Raw genomic sequence first — 25,612 nt, forward strand, 5'->3', positions numbered from 1 at the left:
TTCTTAATTTAGCATAAAATATCAATAAAAATAAACATTTTTAAATTAATTTAGAACAAATTTTCTCAATATGTATATGTTTTTAACACAAGTAAAACAATTTTTCATATTATTTTTTAAGGTTTCAGTTTCATGGAAAAATATTTTTAAATAAAACTGTTGAAAGAAAATAATGTTGTAGCAATATAAAATTTTACAGTTGTTTACTCCAATTTGTATCCAATTTAAATAATCTGACGTGTAATGCAAAAGACATACTTTATTACAAAAATGTCACTTCAAAACCTATTTATGTTTGTCCGTTAACCTATTTAATTTATCAGTTTAAGGGGTACAATTTAAACTTAGAAATAAAACAAAAAATAAAATTTAACAAAAATATTTATTAAAATAAAAATAAAATGAGAAAAATTTTACATATTTTATTTTTTATCTACTTATCTTATACTTTTTTAAGTAGAAAATTTCTTCAAGAATTGTTTATAAGTATAAAATAGTACAGATCAACAGCAATACATTAAATACTAATCATTTAACTAAGAGAATATAAACTCCAACTAGTTAATAAAATACCATAATAATACTTTAATCAACAATTTTTAAAATACAATATTTATAATAAAACAACAATATAAAATAGAATTACAGCCCATAACTAATTATGAATAAAAATAGCACCACAAATAATTTTAAGTGAACATAAGTACTATATGATAAAAACCTTTACTTTTGCATTTTAATAATTAATTGACAAATACACATGCATAAAAAAATCATTAATTTATCTTAAATTTTTGTTTTTTGAATAAAACAGGAACACAAATAAAACATTTATCACTCAGATTAAAAGATAATAAAAATTTGTTTCAATTTTCCAAATTTGATCATTTTTTTAACAATAATTTTTAATTGACAAGAGCAAGCAATGTTTTCTTGTAATCACCAGAACAATCATCCTGAAAAAAATAAATTATAATTGTATTAAATAATTAAAAACTTTTATATTATTATATAATATTACAAGATAAGATAAAAATAAATATGTAATATGCATACAAAAAGCTATTCAGTTATAACACTTATTCTGAGTTGTTATTTTTAATTCAGACAACTGGCTACAACATAACTCTTAAAACACACTCACTCCTGTAGAGGTGTTACATTTTCAAGGCAACATCACGCTTTCAAATACCTTATTTGTTAACGTTTTGAATGTTATGTAATTAAGAAAATAAAATGTAATTTAATGGAATGTAAATAATATAGGTTAGTTATTAGTAACATGTATTAAGTGGTGGGGAGTCTCTCCCTCTCATTGTGTCAGCGACTCATATACTAAGTCGACTAGCGACAGCAGCTCCGCACAAATGTGTGTAAATGAGTGTTAAACTGTTAAATTTATACTGTATGTTAAACTTATACTTTATATTAAACTTTATACTTTGTCAAGCTCAAATAAACTGTGGATCTTATTCCATATTTGCCTATTTTTACTAACATTATTCATGCATTGTCAGATGATTACAACTGCTACACACACATATATTTTAAAAAATTAATCTGAAAAGAGTATAAAAAACTCATTTAATTATGGATATTTACGTAATGAAATATCAGATGGAAAAACAGGTATTATATATACTAGTAGGAAAAAGGTACGTAACTAGTAGGAAAAATATAACTGAACAATTATATAAGGATATGAAGAATTAGATATTGAACACTGAAATACCGAATAAAGAAGCTGTATACAAGAATTATTTTATACCTATACTGTTATAAAGAGAGGAGCCATCTGTAAAAAACTGATTAGACATATATGTATATAAAATACTGCTAAATGATATTAGATTGTTATGAAGCACATCAGGAAAAAATACAGGTTCTAAACAAGGTGTGAGAAAATAAAGAAGGGACAGAGCAGAACACATCAAGGTGATCTGAATATCTAAATAGTAAAGGAAAAGAATGAGTAATAAGTACATTTGACGTATACTTCTTATATGGATTTTGGTTATAAACAAACAGGATATCAATTTAAACAAAAGTAATTCAATGGAATTTGCAATCTGTAAAGGGAATTTCATTACACCAATTTAAAAAAAAAATTATTAATACAGAAAGCATTTCCACACAATAACTAAGTAAATATATAGAAGTTAGATGAGGAACAACATTCTAATTCTTACTGTAATGTAATTTAGTAGAAAAAATACAAATACGAAAACAACTTACAGCTATAAATTCTTGAAGAGATTTTCCATATTTAGCAAGAAAACTATTTTTTATTTCAACCATGTCAATTTCACATCGTACAGCAACAATTCTTTGTAAAGTACGATCCTTTGTACCAAAACCTTTCATACAGTTATATAATCTCTCTGCAAAATAACCAGGTCTATCTCGAACAGAGTTAACTGGAACATAAAATATATTTAGATTTAACAGAAATGGTAAACAGACATTCAAAGTAAAATGTCCAATACATTTATAAAATTATAGAATGTACACTTATTAATTTCCAGAATGAAATTGACAAATGATGTGAGGGAAATTGCAAATCTGTTTAAATGGTTTAATGCACTTTAAAATTATGTAAATCATACGCCACTGCCGATCTTTGTAATTAATGTAAACAAATTTTCTACTTTGTTACTGGCTGGCCATTCCTTGAGATTATTAAAAATGGTAATTTTTCTGACTACCCATGGTATATTCAATATTATTGAATTTTAATATAATAAAAAAACTATTTAAGAATGGTTATGCATTTTTATTGCCGCAAATGAGCAATAGTATCATGGAATAGTGATTAAATATTCTCAGCCATAGTATGAATTGTTTTAATAACCCAATCATCTACTGGAATTGTTTTTTAAATTCAATTTCAATCATATAAGAAATATATTTTAATTCATTATGTTTCACACAAGGGTTAATAAAATGATTTGAGAATATAGCAACAAAACATTTCAACAAACTCTAAAACCTACGGTAAATAATTTTGTTAAAAAAGTCTCTTAATCTTTAAATATTTTAGATTATTTTCATTTTTATCAGTTCATTAAAATAAAAATATATTTATTTTTAAACCAGTATACACTGCTAAGAGAAAAAACTCCTTTCCAAGTAATAAATATAATCACTAAACCTACCTAACACACTAACAAATGAAAAAAAGTTAATTTAGATAACTTCAAGGAATACACTTATATATCACATATGTAGAGGTACAGACAAGGTAGATAGATATATGACTGTTGGGTTGAGATGATAAATAAAATGGATAACAGACTGCATCTCTGAGACTAACAATTTCTTTGAGGTTTTTTTTTATTTTAATTTTGTTTAATAATTATTGTTAATTATCAAAAATAGTTAAACATCCTAATGTATTACAATACAATAACATTTAAACAAATCCTGAAGTTATGGAACAGTTTTGACATAAATAAAAAAAAAATAATTAAAAATGCTGTATTAAAACTGAAATTCATATTCTTTTTAGGTAGATTTCATAAAAAAGCTACCTATTGTAATAAGTACCATGATTTGACTTCTGTAAAATTTTGATATATCTTCACATTTCACATCTCCCAGACCACAAAACCATCGTCAGTTCAAAAGTTTATAAATATACAAATTTCACTTTCTTGTGGATAAGTTAACTGCCATAAAATGAAATATCGCTATAACTTTTTTTATTAAGTAAAATATAAAATTTGTTTCAAGTTCCTACTATTCTTTGGATAAGGGTCTAAAACTTATCTAAGTAAATTTTTTGATATCACCAACCATTGGCCCAGGGGATGGAAAAAATGGGGTTTCAAAGACAAAAAAAATCATACTTCCCTTAATAGGCACAGTATCGAATCTGTTTAAGATGGTCATTAGTCCTCTAAACATTATCTAAAACTTTAGTCTGAAACAATTTTTTAAATGACCAACCCTTACAGTAAGGGATAAACAAAATGTTGCTGGAATTGTAAGATGGAGGTTGTCGTATGCTAAACATGTGAAACGTTTTTCACATGCAACCACTGTCGTATTGAGTAAATTTGAAGTTTTTCTTAACTCTAAGGTGGAAATATTTTTTATCCCCTACTTAGCACCAGTGAACTCTACCTCTGCCGTCCGGTGTACCGAAAGGAATTTTTTTATATAGAACATAATGAAATTTCCAACAACAGTTTCACATAAATCTTTTATGGGTTAACTCTTAACTCACGGTGCACTCATGATTTTTGTTAAGTATACAGTAACAGTATACAGTATACAGTATACAGTAAGTTTTCTTACAAATGCCTATGAGAAGTTATTTTTTAGTTGAAAGGGAAGAAATTTTCTACTAATAAATTTTCTATTATTTTTTTAATTTAAAATATATTAATTACACAGACTGGATAATTAATTGTTAAGGGTAATTTACAAACACTTATTTTTAAATTTGCATTTCTTAAAACTGGCATTTTTACAAGAAATTTAAAAATAAAAAATTCTTTAATTTTCTTTTTACAATAAAATGAAACTAAAAAAAAACTTACAATTTTATTTAATTTAATTATCAACTTTAAATAATGACAATACCAACACGTGTCATTAATGATAAAACACGATATGTCAAAGAACATGATAATTTGATATTGCTGGGGAACAATTTCTATTCATATTTCCATTAGCAAAGAGTAAATACAATTTAATGGCCCATTTATTAATAAACATAAATCATTTTTGGTCTAAATATCAGATTGATAGGTACATTACTAACCGATAGCAAGTAACCCTGCTTGAATGTCACCAGAAAATTCATTTTCAATAGCTGTTGTAAAATCATGTCCTGTCACACGCTGATATTCTTCAAATATCTGCCTCAATTGTGGATAACTTCTAGAGCATAAAATAGCATTGAATGTAGATTCATCGGTGCCAAGTTGTAATTCACCTGTAAAAAGTTACACTTTCATAGATATATAGAAACAAATCAAATAACTTCTACGCTAGAATATTTTATTAAATAGTCTGCATCATTTCCAATAAAACACATACATTCACTGTAATCCTTAATAGAACCTTCATAGAGTAAACAAATTTAACTTATTTTAAAGCCAGGATTTACAAATTTCTTAACATAACTCATTTTCCCTTCCCATAGAATTTTAAGTACACAATTATGTCAGATGTTATTATTTTCTTTTTCAGTAATAATACTAAATATAATTGAAATAAAACCTAATAAATAAATTAATTATGCATCTTTCCTGGATCATCTAAATGAGAGAATGGAGAAAAACGACCATATTTGACAAAAAAAAATCTTTTTTCAAGACAGTATAATTTTTTGAACATTACAAAATTCTTCTGCAACTTCCCTACTTGCCAGACTTCTGTCCATTATATGTTTCCAAATATGAAAACGAGGCTTGCTGGAAAGAGATTTAGGCATGATGAAGGTAGGCCCAAAACACTGTCTATTTTAAAGACTTTGGTAAATCATACATAACGATGGGATCAAAAAACTTAAGAACTGAACTAAGTATATATTAGACGAGATAATAAAAATAAAAGATTTTTTCTCAAAAAATTATCTTTTTATTTTTCCATATTTATGAAACACCCCTTTTACTGCATAAATATTAGGCTAAGCTGAAAATAAATAATACTAGTCCTGCTTGAACACTAGCTAAAAAAAACAAATATATGCAAGATGATCCCTGCAAGTCAATCAGCACAAATTAACAACATATGCAGGAGTGCTCCTGAAAAGGTTAATGTTTAACTTAAATTTTTTTTAAATCTAAGTAATTCAAACTTTGCATTCTCTTTATTAATTTTATAATATCTACCACAGTTGAATATATTACAATTCACATCTGTTATTGTTTCAATAAACTAAAGATAATCACATAAATTTCAATACCATAAAATTTATATCTTGAAAATAAAGCAAAATTTCTGTTCAAACGGTGCAGTATTAAAATAATATGTTTCAAAAACTGACATTATTTTTATGTGTATTGGCGCACTACATAAGATGATTTTTTTTTTTATTTTACTTTGATCATGCTTAAAATTCTTTGAGGTATCAATTAAAAATACATATTAACGATAAAATATAAAAATCAAACCTGCACGAAGAAGAGCCTGTGCATCACTTTGGGCAGCTGCTTGATCAACATAATAGTTTTCACTTCTGTTACCCTACAATAAAACAACACAAACCACAAATAAACCTGTCAATATTTTCTGTTGCACAGATTTATTTGATGTATATTTAAATAATCCTAATCATTAAATTACATCAACAGAAAATACTTTAAAATTTTTCACAACTTAAAAAAAAATCTTATACAACCATGTTCAAATAAATTTATTTTATGTATAATTTGATATTTACGTAATATTACTTTTTTCTGTCACATTTTACTTCTCTCTATTAGTTCTATTACTTGTAACAAAAATTGACTTTTATATATTTATATACACAAACAATCATAGTGAGATTACTTTGATGTCAACCAAAATATATATATATTTAACCAATTAAAACTGATTGTCCATTGTGAAGAATTCTTTTAGCGTTATATAACATATCAATGAGAAAGGTTTTGAAATTAATTTATGGAAATTACTGTATAATGAGTAGTTAAAGTATGATTTGAACTGAAAACATGATATATTATTCATGTATAATTTTGAATATTATAGATCAATAAACTTATGTTTTGTTACGGGATAGTTATAAAATTCTGAGTAAAACTTAGAACATTGAAACACATTAGAAGCAACGTGTTCTAAAGATATCAATAATATAACAAAAAAAAATCATTATTTTATACTATTCATAGAAAAGAAAGAGTTGTAAATGTTGTTAATAAACTAAAGGAAATATAGATTTTAACCATTTAATTTCACTAGAAGATGTAATTTTTTTAATGTAGTAACACTATTCAATTTCTACATTCAATAGAAAGTGGTATTACATTTCTTTGAGAAACATTTGGAAATAGTCAATAAAATTTCATTATGAATCAAATGCTACACTTCTAAACAAGAGAAGAGTGTTTATATTTTAAGAGCATAATTTTTTTATGTAACAACATATTGAGGAGCAAACAGAATCAAAATATGTCAGAGCTATATTAGTTCCTGTAAAAATGAGATATCATTCAGTTTTTTTTCGTTTACTTTACTTTTCATTTTGAATTAAAGACAATTCATTTTGAATTGTCAGAATAAGTAAAATTAAAAGTATATCACTGAAATAAACACAAAAAATAAAATTCTTAGTTTAATTATTAGCCAATTTCTATTTCTCTAAGAATATTCAGGTTACTTAGTTCTATTCAAACAATCTTGGAAGAAAAATGCAGTCTGTAAACAAATTTATCTCGCTTGTTTCAACAGTTGAATACATATATATATATATATATATATAAATACTTATAGTAAAAAAAAGTAACAGAACCAGTGGTAAAAATCACAAACAAAACAGCTAGAGGCAGAGTCAACAAATAACTCTGTAAATTACTGTGCATATGCATGCAGATGTATGTTATGTAAATTATAACAGCATATAAAACAAAATTCATACAAATTTAATTTCTTCTTAATATGAGCCACAAGTTTTCTGTGTTGCTTGTCTATTTTATTTTTTTGGGGGGGTTTAATTCTCAGATTTCTATACTTGTCCTTATCATTATCAGAAAAAAAAAATGAGTAATCAAATTCACATTACATTTTGCAAAAACTTAACAATTATGAACATTCATTTTTAAATAACAGACATCTACACAGCTTCTACAAAAGATGTTCAAGTTCAGAGCAACTTCTTAATGTTTCAAAAAATGTTATGACAGTTTTTGTGGAAATGAACAGTCTCAAAATCTCAAAACAGCAAAAGCAAAAAATAGATGTTAATGTGTATCCAATTGTAATGAAAAATTACCAAATCACTATTCCAGAAAACTATTTGAAGACATTCTCATGAAGAGGCAGGATAAGAGATGAATCTCAATGTAACTTTACCTAAATTTATCATCATTGACCAAAAAGATTATTTCAGCTGCTCATGACCAACTTGAGTGCATAAAAAATTCATTTAATGCAATCAATTCTATAAATTAACATAACTGGAGATAAATGGTGTGTATGGACACGATCTAGAAACTAAGGTTCAGTCTTAATAGTTCAACATCATATTCTTTCCCAGACCCAAGACAATATATATAAACTTTTCTATGAATAATAAGGAAATCAAAAATCAAGCATCACAAATATAGATTACCAGGCCAGACAATTAATCAATGAGTATTAGTGTTGAAATCTATAAGACAACAAGTCTACCTGTAATTTTTTTTAATAATGCGAATGGGCTCTGCACTTTCGAGTAAAATTATATTTATAAACATAAAATATACTAACTTTTTTAAAAAATTATTTCAGTTATTTTATAAATAACAATAAGAAAATTTATGAAATTCAAACAATACCTGACAAATGGAGACAAGAAGTCTTCTAAAACATCCTGAGGTATCACTAGCCAGAGCTTCTTCCATTGAACAACCAAATGCTAAAAGAAAAACATAAAAAATGCACATAAAAATTTATTACATATGGTAACAAAATGAAAATAAGACTTTTCTTAAAAGCTAAAATATTATGTTGTGTAAAAAATAGTTCTAAGGTCTGGTTTGATGGAAGTGGATTTGTTATTTTTAGGAATAGATTAGCTTCTTTCCTATGTTTGCATATTAGTAAATATAAACACATAGGTTACCTTTGGATAAAGATGAAATAGGATCTCATAACATTTTGTACAACCGTATAGGAATCAGGTGAAAAAGGAATTGAAAACATGTTACTTTTAATGGCAGTTATTTTTCCTGAACAGATTTTTGGGAAAGTAGGTAAAAGTAAATTTCTGAAAAACTTTTGGATGCCTGATAAATCTCACTTTTATGATTTCTTTCTATTTTGATTAAATAGGGATTTTTGGAAAGCCAAAACTCTCTCAACATCTTCACATTATTAATGAAATAAAAAATTTGTGATATTTATCAGAAATTTTCTATTGAAATTTTAGAAAACAGAGATATAATTTAATTAACTGTAAATGAATTAATTAAATCCTGTAATTCAATCACAGTAGCTTTTGCATTTGTTTTAGGATGGTTTTTACTTTTTACAAATTCTAATATGTATGTATATGCATATGTCTTTGATCACTTTCTACGAAAATCCAAGAAATAGTTATTTATTAATCTTTTTGTAATATGTCATATTTTTTATTACAGGATAATTTTTTCCTAGCAAACTATATAATAATGTAATTGTTTAAAAGTTAATTTAAAAAAAACACCACACAAATAAACTTAATGTATTCAAAATATCAATTATTTAAATATTTTAAAATGCTAATCAAAGTTTTAACGTAGGGTCAACATTTTGGTGAAAGTGTAACGAGATAATAACACATCATTTTATAGTGAAGAACACCGTTTCACAAACTTTTTCTATGACAGAACATTAAACAATTCCTAGAATTTTAATGGAATATCTTGCTTATTTTGTAGGAGAGGTAGTTGCAATAATAAATAAAATAATGAGTAAGTCAAAGTGTTAACTTAACATTTATCCTCAAATTGTAATTGCTAAAAAAAAAACAAATCAAAAAATAAACTAGCAATACATATATATTACAATTTTGTTAACATCTTCAATAATCTTGGAATTTTGATTTATACATATTTTTGATATAGACTTACAACATTAGAAAGTTGAATTCTCATAAATGGTTTAGCAACAACTATGTTCCTGTACTTAGAATCAGTTACAGCATAATATTAAAAAACCTCCTTCTATAAATGTCATTGTAAAAGGAAATAAAACACAAATAGCTAACTTTGACACACTGGAGTACTCTCTATTAAATTTGGCGTCCTACCTTGGGGATCTGATTTTCAAACATGATTAAATTTGTCAGCCATCATTGAATTCAAAGGTTAATATGAGTGTATGCACACATGGATCACAGCAACCAACAAGTTTCCGACAACTAAGATATATAAGTGATGTATAGAGCAGTCAGCTGGTTGCATTGCTTATTTTTCTTCAGCAGAAATGCAAGATCTAAAATTCACATCCCTGCCACTTATTGATGATCTTGATATAATTAACAGATCATAAAAGGATTTTATAGACATTCTTACAGAAATAAAAAATTATCTTTTGTCTTACTTGTATAAAATACTGTAAACATTCTTTTTTTTGACGTTTTTCCAATAAAGAATGCTCCTAGAATTTTTTTTTTGTTTTAAAACATTTGTTAATATCTACAGCTACTTCCTCGATGTCTACTCTGCTGACTGGTTTATGCAGTCCTGACAAATTCTTAGTTGCTGGTCTGGTCTCCTGCCAACTTGGTCATCAGCAACTGACTGCCTAGTGTGTAACAAGCCTTATAGTCATATCAACCCAAAGTATGCTTTTCCAATGAATGATTCAAAATAATCAATTTCTATATGCCAATTGTATGAAAATAAAAAAAGTTTTGACTTACTTCTTTCATACTCATTACAAAGTATGTGAATATCATTATTAGTTGAAGTACATAATATTTCTATTAAGGTTTCTTCATCAGTACCAACACCACTTATAGCATCATGGACTTCTTTGGCCAAGAAATATGGTATAGGCATCATCATAGCAACAATCAAATCTTCAAAGTTTCCACTCAATTCACTTTTTAAATTCTTTATCAAATCCTAAAAAATAACACACAAAATGATTAATAGAATCAAAATCTGAATTTAATATTACTATTTTTCCTACATGAAATTTATCAAAAGAAAGATAAATTCTCTTCACTAAAAAAAAAATTTAACAAGTTTTAACAAATTTTAATTTTGAAATAAAAATTATTATAAATTCTGTGAATGTATAGATAAAATGAAAAAAACGTTTTAATTTTTTTTTTCGTATTTTATTTTTTTATGGTTGTTTAATTACATGCTTACATAAAGATATCAAAGAATTGGGTTAACAAGATAATAAACACAAATTAAAATAATTAATTTTTGATTTAGTTTTGTAAGAAACATAAAAAACCATAAAAATAAAATGCAACTTCAGCAAAATACACAAAGAATTTTAATTACATACACTTTATGTATAGCACCCACTGCAAAAAATTGTCACCTTATAAAAATTCAAAAAACTAAAATTTTTCTGATATCCCAAGAAAAGTTAACTTAATTAACCTAATTTTGAAACTGGTATTCTAACAACTGAAGAGCTATCTTTTACACCTAGAAATTTTGCCAGGAATTTTAACTGAAATGTGAAGTGTAAAAAAGAAAGTTTGCTCTTGATTTTACCCTTATAGCTCACCCAATAATAGACGGTTATGCTTAAAAACTTCCTGAAGATTTTACAAATATACAGGGGTAAAAAATCATCATACAGGTCTTAATAACATTAAGATCAGGAGTTCTTTAATCTGATTATGGGTGGAAGTCAGGTTGGTCTGACAAGCCTTAAAAGTCCTGGATCCACACTAGAAAATGTATCATTTTAAGTGAAACCTGATGAAGAAATTTGCACTGCAAAGTTAAAATATACATAAGCTAGTTTCATTGGTACAGTAAAAAAAAATGTTTTGTATAAGAAAGAAGTTGTATGTATGTATATAAATATATATATATATATATATATTTTACTGCTTTATCAATTTCAATATCAGCATGTATTAATTATGAAAGTTTAGAAAGATCAGATGACACAATGGGTGGGGATGGACTAGTGACTGGCTTCTTGCTGTCTGGAATGCCTTGTTGTGATACACTTGTCCTCTATGCTGAATTATTGCAATACTAACATTACTTCTGACACATCACGTAAAATTACTATGCATTTGTGAGTGTATATCTTCTAAACTTTGAGGATTAATAAATATGTCAGTAATACTTATAAATTAAAAGAAATTTTCTTGAAGTATAGCTATATTAAACCAAAAAATGAGTGGTTAAAATCCTGCATTTATTAAGTATTAAATAAGAAATATATAAATGAAAAAAAAAAAAAAAATAGATAAGAAAAGTTTATTCAGGTCAGAGTAAATTTCTTGTTAACAAATGAAATAAAAATCAATCTTACAGATTATTTTATTAGGAAAGGATTAAAATAGCATTTATAGACTGGACAGCAATTAGTAATTATTTATTAATAAACACAATCATACATATTTGATGCCTTTCTAGAAACACAGTGCACTACTACATCAATCAAATTTCACAAACTGATATACTTATGACATGAGATGGTATAAAAAAAAACCCCCAGTTTATGTGGTGACTTTAAGAAACTCTCTTAGATAGTAAAGACATAGTGGAATAAAGTCATAAAACGATAACCTGAGAAAAAAATTCCATTACAAAATATAATTTGCATACAGCCTATAACAAGGAGATACAATAAATTTGAAATAAAAAAAAACATCTGCACGTTTGTTATTAAAATGAGTTATAATGAGGTAACAAAGAGAGTAAACTTTTCTTTAAATCATTGTAGTTAGTTTGGCAATTTACTTTTAGTTTTTTTTAGATTTTATGTTAAGATCTACTACATGTAATTTATCATAATTTAGTTAAATAATAACTTATAAAAAATCTGGAAACATTTATTCCCTTTCACAAGTTTTCCAACAAAGTTGATTAAAAAAAATAAGCTAACTATTATAGACGAACTGATCTATTCAATCCTGACAATTATAGCATCTGCTCCAAACATTTTTTACCAAAAATTTACAAAGATACCCAGAGTTAGAATTATATGAGAAATTCGAAAGAAAATCAATAAAATAAGAGGCTATCTCGAGCTTACAAATTCACTGCTGTCGGAAATGAAAGGTCAAAAAAATTACCTTAAAGTGATTTTTTTAGAAAAGACATTGATCAAAAAATAGGATAAGGTAACAAAAAAATTCAGTTACTTTAAAGATAAAAGCTATAGAAATTAAATTAAAGAGATATTCTTGGACGTATTTCCTCCTGATCAAATAAAGATGTTATTAAAAAAATACAATGAAACCTAGTTGGGGAATATGAAAACATTATGCAGAATTAGCTTTATATTCACAATCTTGCAGAATGTACAACTTTCATAGAGTAAACTTCCATCTTCTGGGCATTTCGATGCTGTGTCAGTTGATAATTAATTTTATCTGCTCACTTGGTTTCCAAGAATACATCTTGTCAACAAATAAAAGATAGAAGAGTGACAGACACTTTAGAGAAAAATAAACCATACTTTCTTTCAATGAAATCATAGTGGATAGTAAATCCTGTAATCAACGAAAGATTAAAGTGTAATCAAATTGGAAGTAGGCTAGATTCTTGATTTTGATCACAAATTGACAAGTATTCTTCATAAAAATATTTCTAAATTAACTGAATTCAGATTCTATGTTGTTGCAACTGCCAGTGTTATGGTTGGTTATCCGCAGAGCCTGAGGAGATTCTTAACAATTTCAATAATAAAAATGTTTCAATGTTTCCGGCAATCTTAAAAAAATCTGGGTGTCTGCTGACGTAGTGCAAATGATTAAACTTCAAGAAAATCACTTATAAGGCCTATTTTTACCACAAAATATTTTCACGGATAAACAAACTATAAAAAAACTGAAGTTATCTCAAAAATCAGAAAGAGTACTTTTAAATTTATAGGGAGTTTACAACAGAATAGTGATTGCAGTAGCATACAAACCGTTTTCACATCATACTACCAGTTTGAAAATGCAGTTCCCAGAAAGCATTAAAATAAGACTTTTTGAACCCACTAATAAATTTATGTTTTATTGTTCTTTTTATGTTTAAACAAAAATTGCACATATGGATTTAAAATTCCCTTGACTAAACAGTTAAAAAATTTAAACTGTGATGAAAAAATTAAGCAGGAAATTAAAATAGATAAGAAAAATGTTTTTTGCTTTCAAAAACAGCCTGTTAATTTCCATTAATTTACTTAAAAAACTGTATATTAATTTTACGAATGAGGATAAAAAAAGAATTCAGATAAGTTTTAACAAGAGACTTGAACCAAAACATTGTAGAAAGCACTTTTCATGAATATGAGATACTAATAGTCAATAAATGCATCTTCAACCCAGAGTTTAATTGGAGATTAGAGCTTGCTCCTTTTTCTAGCATTGCATTTGTCACTACCACTAGGATCAAATTTCTGAAGACAATAATTAAAGCAAAAGTACCTAACTGCTTGTATGTTCAAAACATCGATTTTAAATATAGAAAAAGACAAACTAGACAATAATACGGATGAAGAGCCAGAGAGCCAGAAGTCCTGCAGATTTAAACACACATATAAAACAAGGTTTGATTTATCTACATAGTCTGAGCAGAAACTGACAGTAACTTAAATGAGATGGAAGGAGACAAACTATGACCATTTACCAATACTACAATTCTACTTCCTAAATAACAAAATTCTTCTACCTCCATAATCTTTTCTCCTCCTATTTTCACATTCAGTGGTCCATCTTTGTTATTTCTACTACATTTCATTACTTTTGTTTTGTTCTTGTTTATTTTCATGCGATAGTTCTTGCGTAGGACTTCATCTATGCCATTCATTGTTTCTTCTAAATCCTTTTTATTCTCGGCTAGAATTACTATATCATCAGCAAATCGTAGCATCTTTATCTTTTCACCTTGTACTGTTACTCCGAATCTAAATTGTTCTTTAACATCATTAACTGCTAGTTCCATGTCAAGATTAAAAAGTAACGGAGATAGGGAACATCCTTGTCGGACTCCCTTTCTTATGTTCTTCAATTGTTACTGTTGCTGTTTGGTTCCTGTACATGTTAGCAATTGTTCTTCTATCTCTGTATTTGAACCCTAATTTTTTTAGAATGCTGAACATTTTATTCCAGTCTACGTTATCGAATGCCTTTTCTAGGTCTATAAACGCCAAGTATGTTGGTTTGTTTTTCTTCAATCTTCCTTCTACTATTAATCTGAGGCCTAAAATTGCTTCCTTTGTCCCTATACTTTTCCTGAAACCAAATTGGTCTTCTCCTAACACTTTTTCCACTCTCCTCTCAATTCTTCTGTACAGAATTCTAGTTAAGATTTTTGATGCATGACTAGTTAAACTAATTGTTCTGTATTCTTCACATTTATCTGCCCCTGCTTTCTTTGGTATCATGACTATAACACTTTTTTTGAAGTCTGATGGATATTCCCCTTTTTCATAAATATTACATACCAGTTTGTATAATCTATCAATCGCTTCCTCACCTGCACTGCGCAGTAATTCTGCAGGTATTCCGTCTATTCCAGGAGCCTTTCTGCCATTTAAATCTTTTAATGCTCTCTTAAATTCAGATCTCAGTATTGTTTTTCCCATTTCATCCTCCTCAACTTCATCTTCTTCCTCTATAACACCATTTTCTAATTCATTTCCTCCGTATAACTCTTCAATATATTCCACCCATCTATCGACTTTACCTTTCGTATTATATATTGGTGTACCATCTTTGTTTAACACATTATTAGTTTTTAATTTATGTACCCCAAAATTTTCCTTAACTTTCCTGTATGCTCCGTCTATTTTACCAATGTTCATTTCTCTTTCCACTTCTGAACACTTTTCTTTAATCCACTCTTCTTTCGCCAGTTTGCACTTCCTGTTTATAGCATTTCTTAATTGCCGATAGTTCCTTTTACTTTCTTCATCACTAGCATTCTTATATTTTCTACGTTCATCCATCAGCTGCAATATATCGTCTGAAACCCAAGGTTTTCTACCAGTTCTCTTTATTCCGCCTAAGTTCGCTTCTGCTGATTTAAGAATTTCCTTTTTAACATTCTCCTATTCTACTTCTACATTTTCTACCTTATCTTTTTTACTCAGACCTCTTGTCCTCCTCAAAAGTCTTCTTTACCTCCTCTTCCTCAAGCTTCTCTAAATTCCACCGATTCATCTGACACCTTTTCTTCAGGTTTTTAAACCCCAATCTACATTTCATTATCACCAAATTATGGTCGCTATCAATGTCTTGATCAATGTCAATGTGAGATCAATGTCTCGCAGTCAACGAGTTGATTCCTAAATCTTTGCTTAACCATGATATAATCTATCTGATACCTTGCAGTATCGCCTGGCTTTTTCCAAGTGTATATTCTTCTATTATGATTTTTAAATTGGGTGTTGGCAATTACTAAATTATACTTCGTGCAAAACTTTATAAGTCGGTCCCCTCTTTCATTCCTTTTGCCCAGCTCGTATTCACCCACTACATTTCCTTCCTTGCCTTTTCCAATGCTTGCATTCCAATCTCCAACTATTATTAAATTTTCATATCCTTTTATGTGTTTAATTGCTTCATCAATCTCTTCGTATACACACTCTACCTCATCCTCATCATCATCATCATCATGGGCGCTTGCAGGCATATAGACGTTAACAATCGTTGTCGGTTTAGGTTTTGATTTTATCCTTATTACAATGATTCTATCCCTATGCGTTTTGAAATACTCTACTCTCTTCCCTATCTTCTTGTTCATTATGAAACCTACTCCTGCCTGCCCATTATTTGAAGCTGAGTTAATTATTCTAAAATCACCTGACCAAAAGTCGCCTTCCTCTTCCCACCGAACCTCACTAATTCCTACTATATCCACATTTATCCTATCCATTTCCCTTTTTAAATTTTCTAGCCTACCAACCTTTTTTAAACTTCTAACATTCCACGCTCCGACTCATAGAATGTTATTTTTTAATTTTCTGGTGACCCCTTCCTTAGCAGTCCCCACCCGGAGATCCTAACGGGGGACTAGTTTACCTCCGGAATATTTTACCAAGGAAGGCGCCTTCATCATTGCTATATGAAAATGCAGAGAGCCACATTTTCTTGGAAAAAAAGCAGCTGTAGTTTTCCATTGCTTTCAGCTGCGCAGTACTCAGAGGACTGAGTGATGTTGATATGGCCGTTTAAATAATTCTGACTCACGCCCCTAACAACTACTGAAGCTGCTGCCCTCTTTCAGGAATCATTCCTTAGTCTGGCTCTCAACAGATACCTCTCCGATATGGTTGCACCTTCGGTCCAGCTACTCTGTATCCCTGAGCACTCAAGCCCCCTCACCAACGGCAAGGTCTCATGATTCATAGAGGAGGCTCAAAAATATAATTTGAGTAAAGGATACATAACTTACGTTTATATGAATATTATATATCAGACCATGTAAAAAATAAACATGTTCTCATATTTACTTTCTATACAGGTTAGCTTAATATTATGTTTAAGGAAAATTGTAGATGTCAATAAAATAAATAGTGCAAGATTTATAAAGTAATGGAAACAATTAGAATGGTCTAGAAAAATAGTTATACAATTAATTTGGTAACAACTTAGATCTTAATGATGTTACAGGTTATCATCCCCACCACCTTTCAACGCTCTGAATGGAACAACCTTGCATTTAACCTTTAAATTCACAAACTCAGAAAAAAGTGTAATATTCTCCAGTTTGTTTCTAGAAAGAAAAATTGGATTAATTTATAGCCTTTCACTGCTATTCCAGACTTTCTGATTGTTATCATGTATATAGTGTATGAGGGTCAAGTGGGACTACTAACAATTGCTTTTTTCAATAGCAATTATGTTCACACTCTGCAGGCAGTCACTTCAGTAAACAAGTTAATGTGTCACTTATAATGCTAATAACAGTGGAATTAAGGGCAGCATATGAAACAGTACAAACAGTTTGGTAAAGCAGGCATAACTGAAGTAGGAAAATCTATTCACAGTTCATTTCTTCAAATACGCCTAACATGGGATTGTTATTCATAAGCATGGTTATATAACTTTCAAGAATGGTTATATAACTTACTGAAATCTTACATCATTTACTTGGAACCATTTAATATTCAACCATCAGATAATACATTTTTATACAAAAGTTTGGTTATTGAACCTTTAACACAAAAGATCTAAGATTAAGTGAAAACCTATTAATGTCAACATTACCTTTCCATAAAGAGTTTTAAACTGTACAGCAATTTCCTGCCTCTGAACATTTGTTCGATATGCAAGAACATTAATAATAGATTTTTCATCTGTTCCAAATCCTTTCATTGCTTTACGTAATATTTCAGCATCTTCTCTAGGATTAAATGGTTCTGCTGGTCTCAGAGTAGGAGTGCCCTAAAACAAAAAAAGTTAATAAATAAAAAACCACCAAATAAAAAACTGAACACAACTTGTCAACAGAGAGCAGTTTTTCAATCCTTAGATCATTCAGGCTTGAATTTTTATTATAATCTATGTATTATTATTATTACGAGTATTATTACAGTAAAAATATGAATAAACTTCAGTGTCTGATTTAACTTTTGAATGTAAAATTTTTACAAAATGATATTGATATTCAGTACACTCAGTTCCAATTTGCTCTTACATAGCACCAACATAATCAGTAAACTAACTGACAATTACTCACAACAACTTATAAACAAGTCAATTTAATTAAGTTGATATAATAATAATAATAGAAGAAAATTCAAACTGCTACATATGTTATATTGTACATCAATCTTCGTTAAGAAAAACTGGATCATAAAAGTTTTTACACTAAAAAACTAATTATACTTAAACAAAAAATTAAAACTAAAAATGATTTACTGAAAGATACCAATCATTGGTGAGATCCAGTTCTTAATGTTCACTTGGTTTGTCAATTGGTGTTTGTTGAAAAAGCCAACTAAATAGAAGAATTTTTAGGTTTTAAACAGCTTGTAAGGACTAAAGATTTTGCGACAAATTTAAACCTAGACCCTGAAAGTGTGTGAGGGTTAGGCTTTGATGGATGTTTCATCAAGTCTGGGAAAGGAGGAGGTGTGCATCTTGAGACAAAAGTTCAAAACAACCTTCTACTTCCATTGCACTTCTCACAAGCTTAACCTTGTCTTGAACAACTTAACATTACCCCAGAAATTTGAAACTGCGTTGGAACTATCAAGATCATCACATTTTTTCACAAGCCTGTTTTATAATGCAAGCTTACTGCTAGCATTCCTAAATTTTTCGAGACTAGGTGGTCAGAGAAATACAAGAACATCTCTGTTTTTAAGGATCACTTCAGTGATATTGTTACTGCATTACGACACCTTAGCTTAAGAGGAAAATGCTTATCAAATGCATGCAGATCTTCACTTATTGTGTCAGCAGGATTCATTGCTGAATATTCTGCTATACTGGAACTCGTAGCAAATGCACTTCAATTGAAGACACTTGACTTAGTCAAAGGCAATCAGCATATTTAAACTATTTTTAACATGTTCATTAAGAAGGTGCGGAGAAAATTACAACTGCCATTTTAAAAGTAGGCAACACTGCAATATATTTGAATGTTGATACAACCGCCAATCACTTTAATATCACCTGAGACTAAATAAAAATTTTGGAACTAAGGCAAAAACCTAGGAATACTCTTGATGTGTGAATATATTCATACAGTAACTCTTTCTAATGTAATAGTAACCCCAAAATTTAATAATTGAAATCAGATATCCTTATCTAGAAAATTAAACTAGATAGCCTATGTAAACAAATACAACTCCACAAGTAGTTAAGGGCAGCCCTTATTGTAGTATTCAATAACAGTCAGATTAAATAGTGAAATTTATAAAATTCTTTGTTATAATTTCCCCTCAATTTTCAAAACCAGAAAGGTTTTCTCTAATTTATTTTGTATATTAATTAACAACCTCCATCAACATCAAATTTCTGAAAACCAGGACAAAAACACTACTACAGACCTAAAAAAAGGGAGTTTCTGAGTTCTCAATGCTGTTAGGGACATGATTTTATAAAAGTGCTACTGGATCAACTGGTCTGGGATCTGACATCATTTTCACCATTCATTCTAACCACATAATTTTCTTTGTTAAAGTATATGAGTACATGAACACCAAAACAACAAGGTATAACAATTTAAAAATGGTTAATTTAGGTAGGACAACATAGATGATATTGATAAAAAATAAATTTATCACACTATTAAGATAAGATTAATTTGTTAGAACAAGTAATATAAAACATTTGGTAAAATGTTACCAATGTTACAGAATGTAATAAGGTTTAATACCTACATGAATACTTTTACTGAGAAAAATTTTCTAACAAATAATGGGAAGAGTGAATAATTACATTTACAGAAACTTTTCAACAATACTGCATTATTGTTTAACCATGAATTAATAGCAATACAATGCAGCCTAACTGCAACACACACAATGATATTTATAAGATTTAGTTTATTTTTTGACTCGTTTAATTCTGAAAAAACTACTAGATTGTAAAATCAATCAAAAAAATGATTGTTTCTTATTAATATGTAGCTAGCACGCCCGTGGGGGAAGAGTTGACAAGCAAAATATCCATGTGTAATGGAAATGTACTCATAAAATGCAAAGTTCAAATTAAGATAATGGCCACGATACAGCAACACAATGAGTTTTTAGATTATCGTAAATGGCAGTAGATACTTAAAAAAGAATAATAAATACATTTTTTTTACATTTTTCACAGATGCTTTCACTTTCACATCTTTTTCATCTCTTTTAAAGTAGTATACACTTTGGAGTGATGAGGAACCCACTTTTTTTTATTAAAAATCAAATAGTTCTGATCTGCACAGGGTTGTCCATCAAATAATTTGTTTCTATACATTTTAATGTGTTTTTAAACTTCATATTATTTAGGTGTGATGAACAGTGAATATAAAAGTTGAATATAAACACTTTTATATTCAACATAAAGAACAGTGTATGTTGAATATAAAAGTGTATTAGTTATAGTCAACTCAATTGAGCACATTTACAGTAAACACAGATAATTGTAGGACATGCAAATATAGATTATAACTGATAGTACTATTGCCCTACATAGACAAGTTCTGGAAAAAATCAATCTGTAACTTAATTAGTTTCAAAAACTTCCTAATAGGTGCCATTAATTACACCAATGAAGAATGACTGAAAGAATAAAACTTCCAAATATATATATATATATATATATATATATATATATATATATATATATACAGGATATTGGATAAATATTGGAAATGACAAACTATAACTTTCAATACTAACAATCCAGGTGGTTGATGACATTAAAATCCAATTATTGCAATTTCTAGAAAATTATTATGTAAACTATTTTCTAACGTGAGAATAAAATATTAAGAATACGCAAAGACAAACAAAGGAGGATTTAGAGTTTTGCTGTTTACACAGTAAAATTACAAATGATAGATGAAGTAAGGTGTGGATCAGAAACCAGAGTGGCAAATGCAAGAACAGCTTTTATGCAAGAAAGAAGTAAAATAATATAGATCTACAAATTAGACAGTTTTTTCTAAAAATACTACATAGAGTGCAGCACTTAAGGATTATGATAAAATACAAAAGAAGAGGTCTCAAGACAAATAGGAGAGGCAAAAACGTTTGAGGCAGAATCATGTAAATAAATTAACTAGATTGCTGAGTCACATATTAAAACAATCAAGTTTAGTTATTTTGGCAACAGAGAAATATATAGAGGATAAAAACTATACAGGAAACAAAGATTATAATTTTAAAACAGACAACTGATGACTTTAGGTGAAGTAACTATGTTGAAATTAAAATAAAAAATATTACAGAACACAAAGGAAAGGGAAATTAATATCAAACAAGTTAAATCACTAATAACTAAAAAAAAATTTCTTAAACACAATAAGATTTTTTGTTATATTCATCAGTTAGTTAAAAGGTGTCAATTATACTATTTTAATCAATACTGTGTAAACATGAATAATTCAAATACTAACATAAGAGCATAAAGTTGACTCTGCATGTTTAGTTTAATTAAGCACTCGGTTTAATTTTAATCACTTTATTTTACAACTAGAAAGTAAACAATATTTAAAACAGGTTTTAAATGATTAAACTATTTTTGTACAACTAAGACTGAAATAAACAAAGTAATTATAATTTTGTTACGATTCTATAAATATTAATAACTGATTTATTCATAGTGTGACAATATTTATAACTAATTATAGTACCTTTTCTTCTTTTTTTTTTGGGGATGAAAAATTATTTTTTTTTGTGGGAGCGAAAAATTCAAGCTTAATTGGAGTTTGAACCGGCAATCTTTGAAAGACAGAAGCTAAATTATGGTTAATTTACTTTAATACTGTTTAATAGTGAGTTAATCAATTTTTAACATTTCCTCTAATACCACATTTCAAAAAACTTTTTTTGCTATCTTGAAAGTTCACATATTTTGCCACTTTGTCCTTAACCCCATACAAATAAAAAATAAAATATCTATCTATATATACATTCATATGCAAATATTTTTACATAAAAAATTACTTAATAGACATTTATAAAAAAAACACACATTAGTCATTAGACATTTATTAAGTAAAAAATAGTTATATAGCACAAATGAAAGCAGAATAGAAAAGTAAAAATTTATTGATATTTAGTGGCTATGGGTGACAGAGGTATGGAAGAGCACAATGAAAGTAAAAGGAAGGATACCAATCGGAAAAGAAGAATGTAAGAAGAGGAGATTACTATGTAGTAAAGTCTGGACTTATGTTATGGAAAAGGTTAGGCAAATGTTATTATGGAACATCTTGTATGGAAATGAAGCATGGCTGAAAAGGAAGAGTGAGACAGACTGATTTGCAGCTTGAGGTGTGAGTATGAAGAAGGATGAGAAAGTAAAATGAACAGATAAGTGAGGAATAGAAATGTAATGAACAGAATTAAAGAAGAAAGAACATTTATGTGGAAAGTAGACGAAAGAAAATGAAACTGGTTAGGACGTGTGAGAACATGAAATGGAATCTTGACAACTGCATTGGAACAGTCTGTAGGAGAAAGGAAGTTAAAGGATGATGTTAATAGATAAGGTGAGGATTAGAAACTACAAGAGGATGCAGGAGAAGGCTTGGAACAAGTGGATGGAGACAGCAGTTGTGTAAGGAATCTGCTGCCAGGCAGAACACACCAGTTGATGATATATTTTAAATATTCCAAGACCAATACATTTTTCATGTGAATTTTTTAATGTTAGACAGTCAATAGATCTTAAACACATATGTAATATTATAAATCAAATTTAAAGCTTAGTACAATACTGATTTCCTAAAAAATTTAATCTAACCTAATTCAATCTGATCTATCACAAATTATAAATTCACAGTTTTATAAAAGATAAAACAAGGGTAGGAGTAGATTAATTTCTTGCTCTTAACCACCTGTCTCAGTCTTTGTTTGCAATAAATGCTTATCACAACTATGGCTATGTAAAACGAATGAAGTATAAGTGGCACTAGTCAGAGTTTAATTCCCAATGAAGGTTGAAGCTTTTAAATGTAAAGGGCTAAATATTATCACTGCTCCAGTGAGCATGGCATGCTGATATGCAATTCTATACTTGGCTTAATGCAGAAAGCAATTGGTAAACCACTTCAGTTCTCATTTTCTCTAGTAAACTTGGTATGGAAGTTGTTATTCTTGGCAACAAAGCATGTTATATTTATGATGACTGATTTCAAAAGACATATCACCTACAAGATTTATATTATCCGATATAGCTGTAAATGAATAGTTACCCATTTTTATTGAAATTATAGTTATGTATAAAAGTAATAATTATCACCAATATGTAGTAAATATTGATACAAATAGTTGAGGGTTTTAGCATGATTTATTATAAATTTTTCCCCGTTACTTTTAATTTTTGTCACCAAAATGTATAATCCCTTTTCCAATAAATATATGACTATATATATATATATAATAATTATTTTTAATTAACTGATTAAATTATCTTTATACTTTATAGGAATAAAAATATTACTGATATTAAGAATTTATATCTTTTAAATTGACAATGTTTTCCTTTTCAATAAGAAATGTACGTTATAAGTTACTTTACATGCTTTGTGATATGAACGATTAACCTATAGTGCAGAAATTTATTTGGCAATAAAAATCTAAGAATCTGCTGTTTCTTTTCCTGCAGTTACTTTTAATAGTGATTATATGTAGCATTATAGATCTTTCAACAATACTGTATGTGTTTCTTAAATTAAAGTTTTTTTACAATATGTTTCTTTCTTTAAACTTATCACATACACCATTTATTGTGGTTCATTTAATATTTAAATACATATAGACATAAACTTATTGTCTAGTCTAGGTTTTCCTTGCAGTTTCATTCTAGTTGTTACATATTTTCAAAACAGCACAACAAATAAGGCCAATGGTTACACAATCAAGCCACTAAAATAAAAATAGGCTACTCATGCAATAAAAATTAATTAAACTGATTTTATTGTATAATAACTCAAGGAATCTGTTGACTATAAATAACAAATCTAAATAATTTAATTAAATGAAGATACAGAATTGGAATAAATATGCTTTGTGCAGCCAAAATTATGCATAGTAAAGTGTAAAAAAGATTAATTGACAATAGAATAAACTTTATTTTTTTTAATGGAATAAAAATACACATACTAAAACCAGGGCTTTCTTTTTATCAATAGGCTCACCTTTTTAATAGGCTGTTGTGTTTTACCAGCGGTATAAGAGAACGGTTGACCGCCCCCATGTACATTACTTCCAAAATTACTTCCACTTTGTCCATGTTGTGAAGGAGGAGGGTTACCAGGATACAGTGATTGCTGAGATGGGTAGGATGTATGTTGCGTCAGATTTGACTGATAAGGAGATGGAGTTCCTTGTGATGGATAAGGAGATTGAGTTCCTTGTGATGGATAAGGAGATTGAGTTCCTTGTGATGGATAAGGAGATGGTGTTCCTTGTGACGGATAAGAAGACTGTGATGGATAAGGAGATGGTACTCCTTGTGATGGATAAGGAGATGCATGTCCTGGATAAGGTGAAGGGTTTGAGGAATATGGAGTAGGCTGAGATGGATAAGATGATGGATTCGGTGGATAAGATGGCTGATTTGATGGATATGGATTACATGATGGCATTGGCATTGATTGTGGGTAAGCTGAAGGTGGAGGTGGAGCCGCAGAACCCGGATATATTGGATAACTTAATGGTGCTGTAGTATGCTGGGGTGGTTGATACATCCCTGAATCCTAAAGAGAAAAAAATTAATTTAATTTTTTTTTTAATTTATGTCAAAAAGTAAATTAACAGATTAATTTGTTTTATTTTATTTAGAAACTCTCTGATGCACAAGGTTTCTTATATTCTTTATAAAAAAAAATTAAACCCCAAAAATAAAAAATAATCTCTGTTAATACTAAATTTAACTGTAAAAAAATTTAATCAGAATTAAATTATACAATTTATTAAAATTCAGTTATTTAAGTAACATAAAATTTAGAAAAAAGTTTGGAAGATCTTTGCTGGAGAATCCTGTACATTCAGTTTAAATTATCCTAAAAATGATTGCAGCAGATAAGTTACCCCGCATGATGTCAACAAAAAAGGGCAGTTTATCTACCCACGCTACACATAGTTATGCTAAAATATTAAATAT

At 28.4% G+C, this 25,612-nt stretch overlaps 1 protein-coding gene across 2 annotated transcripts in view; it reads right to left on the minus strand.

Annotated features, from left to right (window-relative positions):
• Positions 1–363: 363 nt before the first annotated feature.
• LOC142324006 (annexin B9-like) overlaps positions 364–25,612 on the minus strand; it is a 48,326-nt gene continuing 23,077 nt past the window's right edge. The window contains exons 3-10 of one of the 2 annotated variants that reach the window (XM_075364549.1): positions 24,645–25,205; positions 18,050–18,226; positions 10,559–10,763; positions 8,490–8,569; positions 6,126–6,198; positions 4,769–4,942; positions 2,236–2,417; positions 364–956 (exon numbers count right to left, since the gene is read on the minus strand). In XM_075364549.1, coding sequence (XP_075220664.1) covers positions 906–956; positions 2,236–2,417; positions 4,769–4,942; positions 6,126–6,198; positions 8,490–8,569; positions 10,559–10,763; positions 18,050–18,226; positions 24,645–25,205 — 1,503 coding nt within the window. In that variant the 3' untranslated portion in view covers positions 364–905. The remainder of the gene's footprint in view (positions 957–2,235; positions 2,418–4,768; positions 4,943–6,125; positions 6,199–8,489; positions 8,570–10,558; positions 10,764–18,049; positions 18,227–24,644; positions 25,206–25,612) is intronic. The other variant, XM_075364550.1, reaches the window with a different exon arrangement.

This window comes from Lycorma delicatula, chromosome 4, assembly GCF_047948215.1.
Source record: "Lycorma delicatula isolate Av1 chromosome 4, ASM4794821v1, whole genome shotgun sequence".
Classification (NCBI taxonomy): domain Eukaryota; kingdom Metazoa; phylum Arthropoda; class Insecta; order Hemiptera; family Fulgoridae; genus Lycorma; species Lycorma delicatula.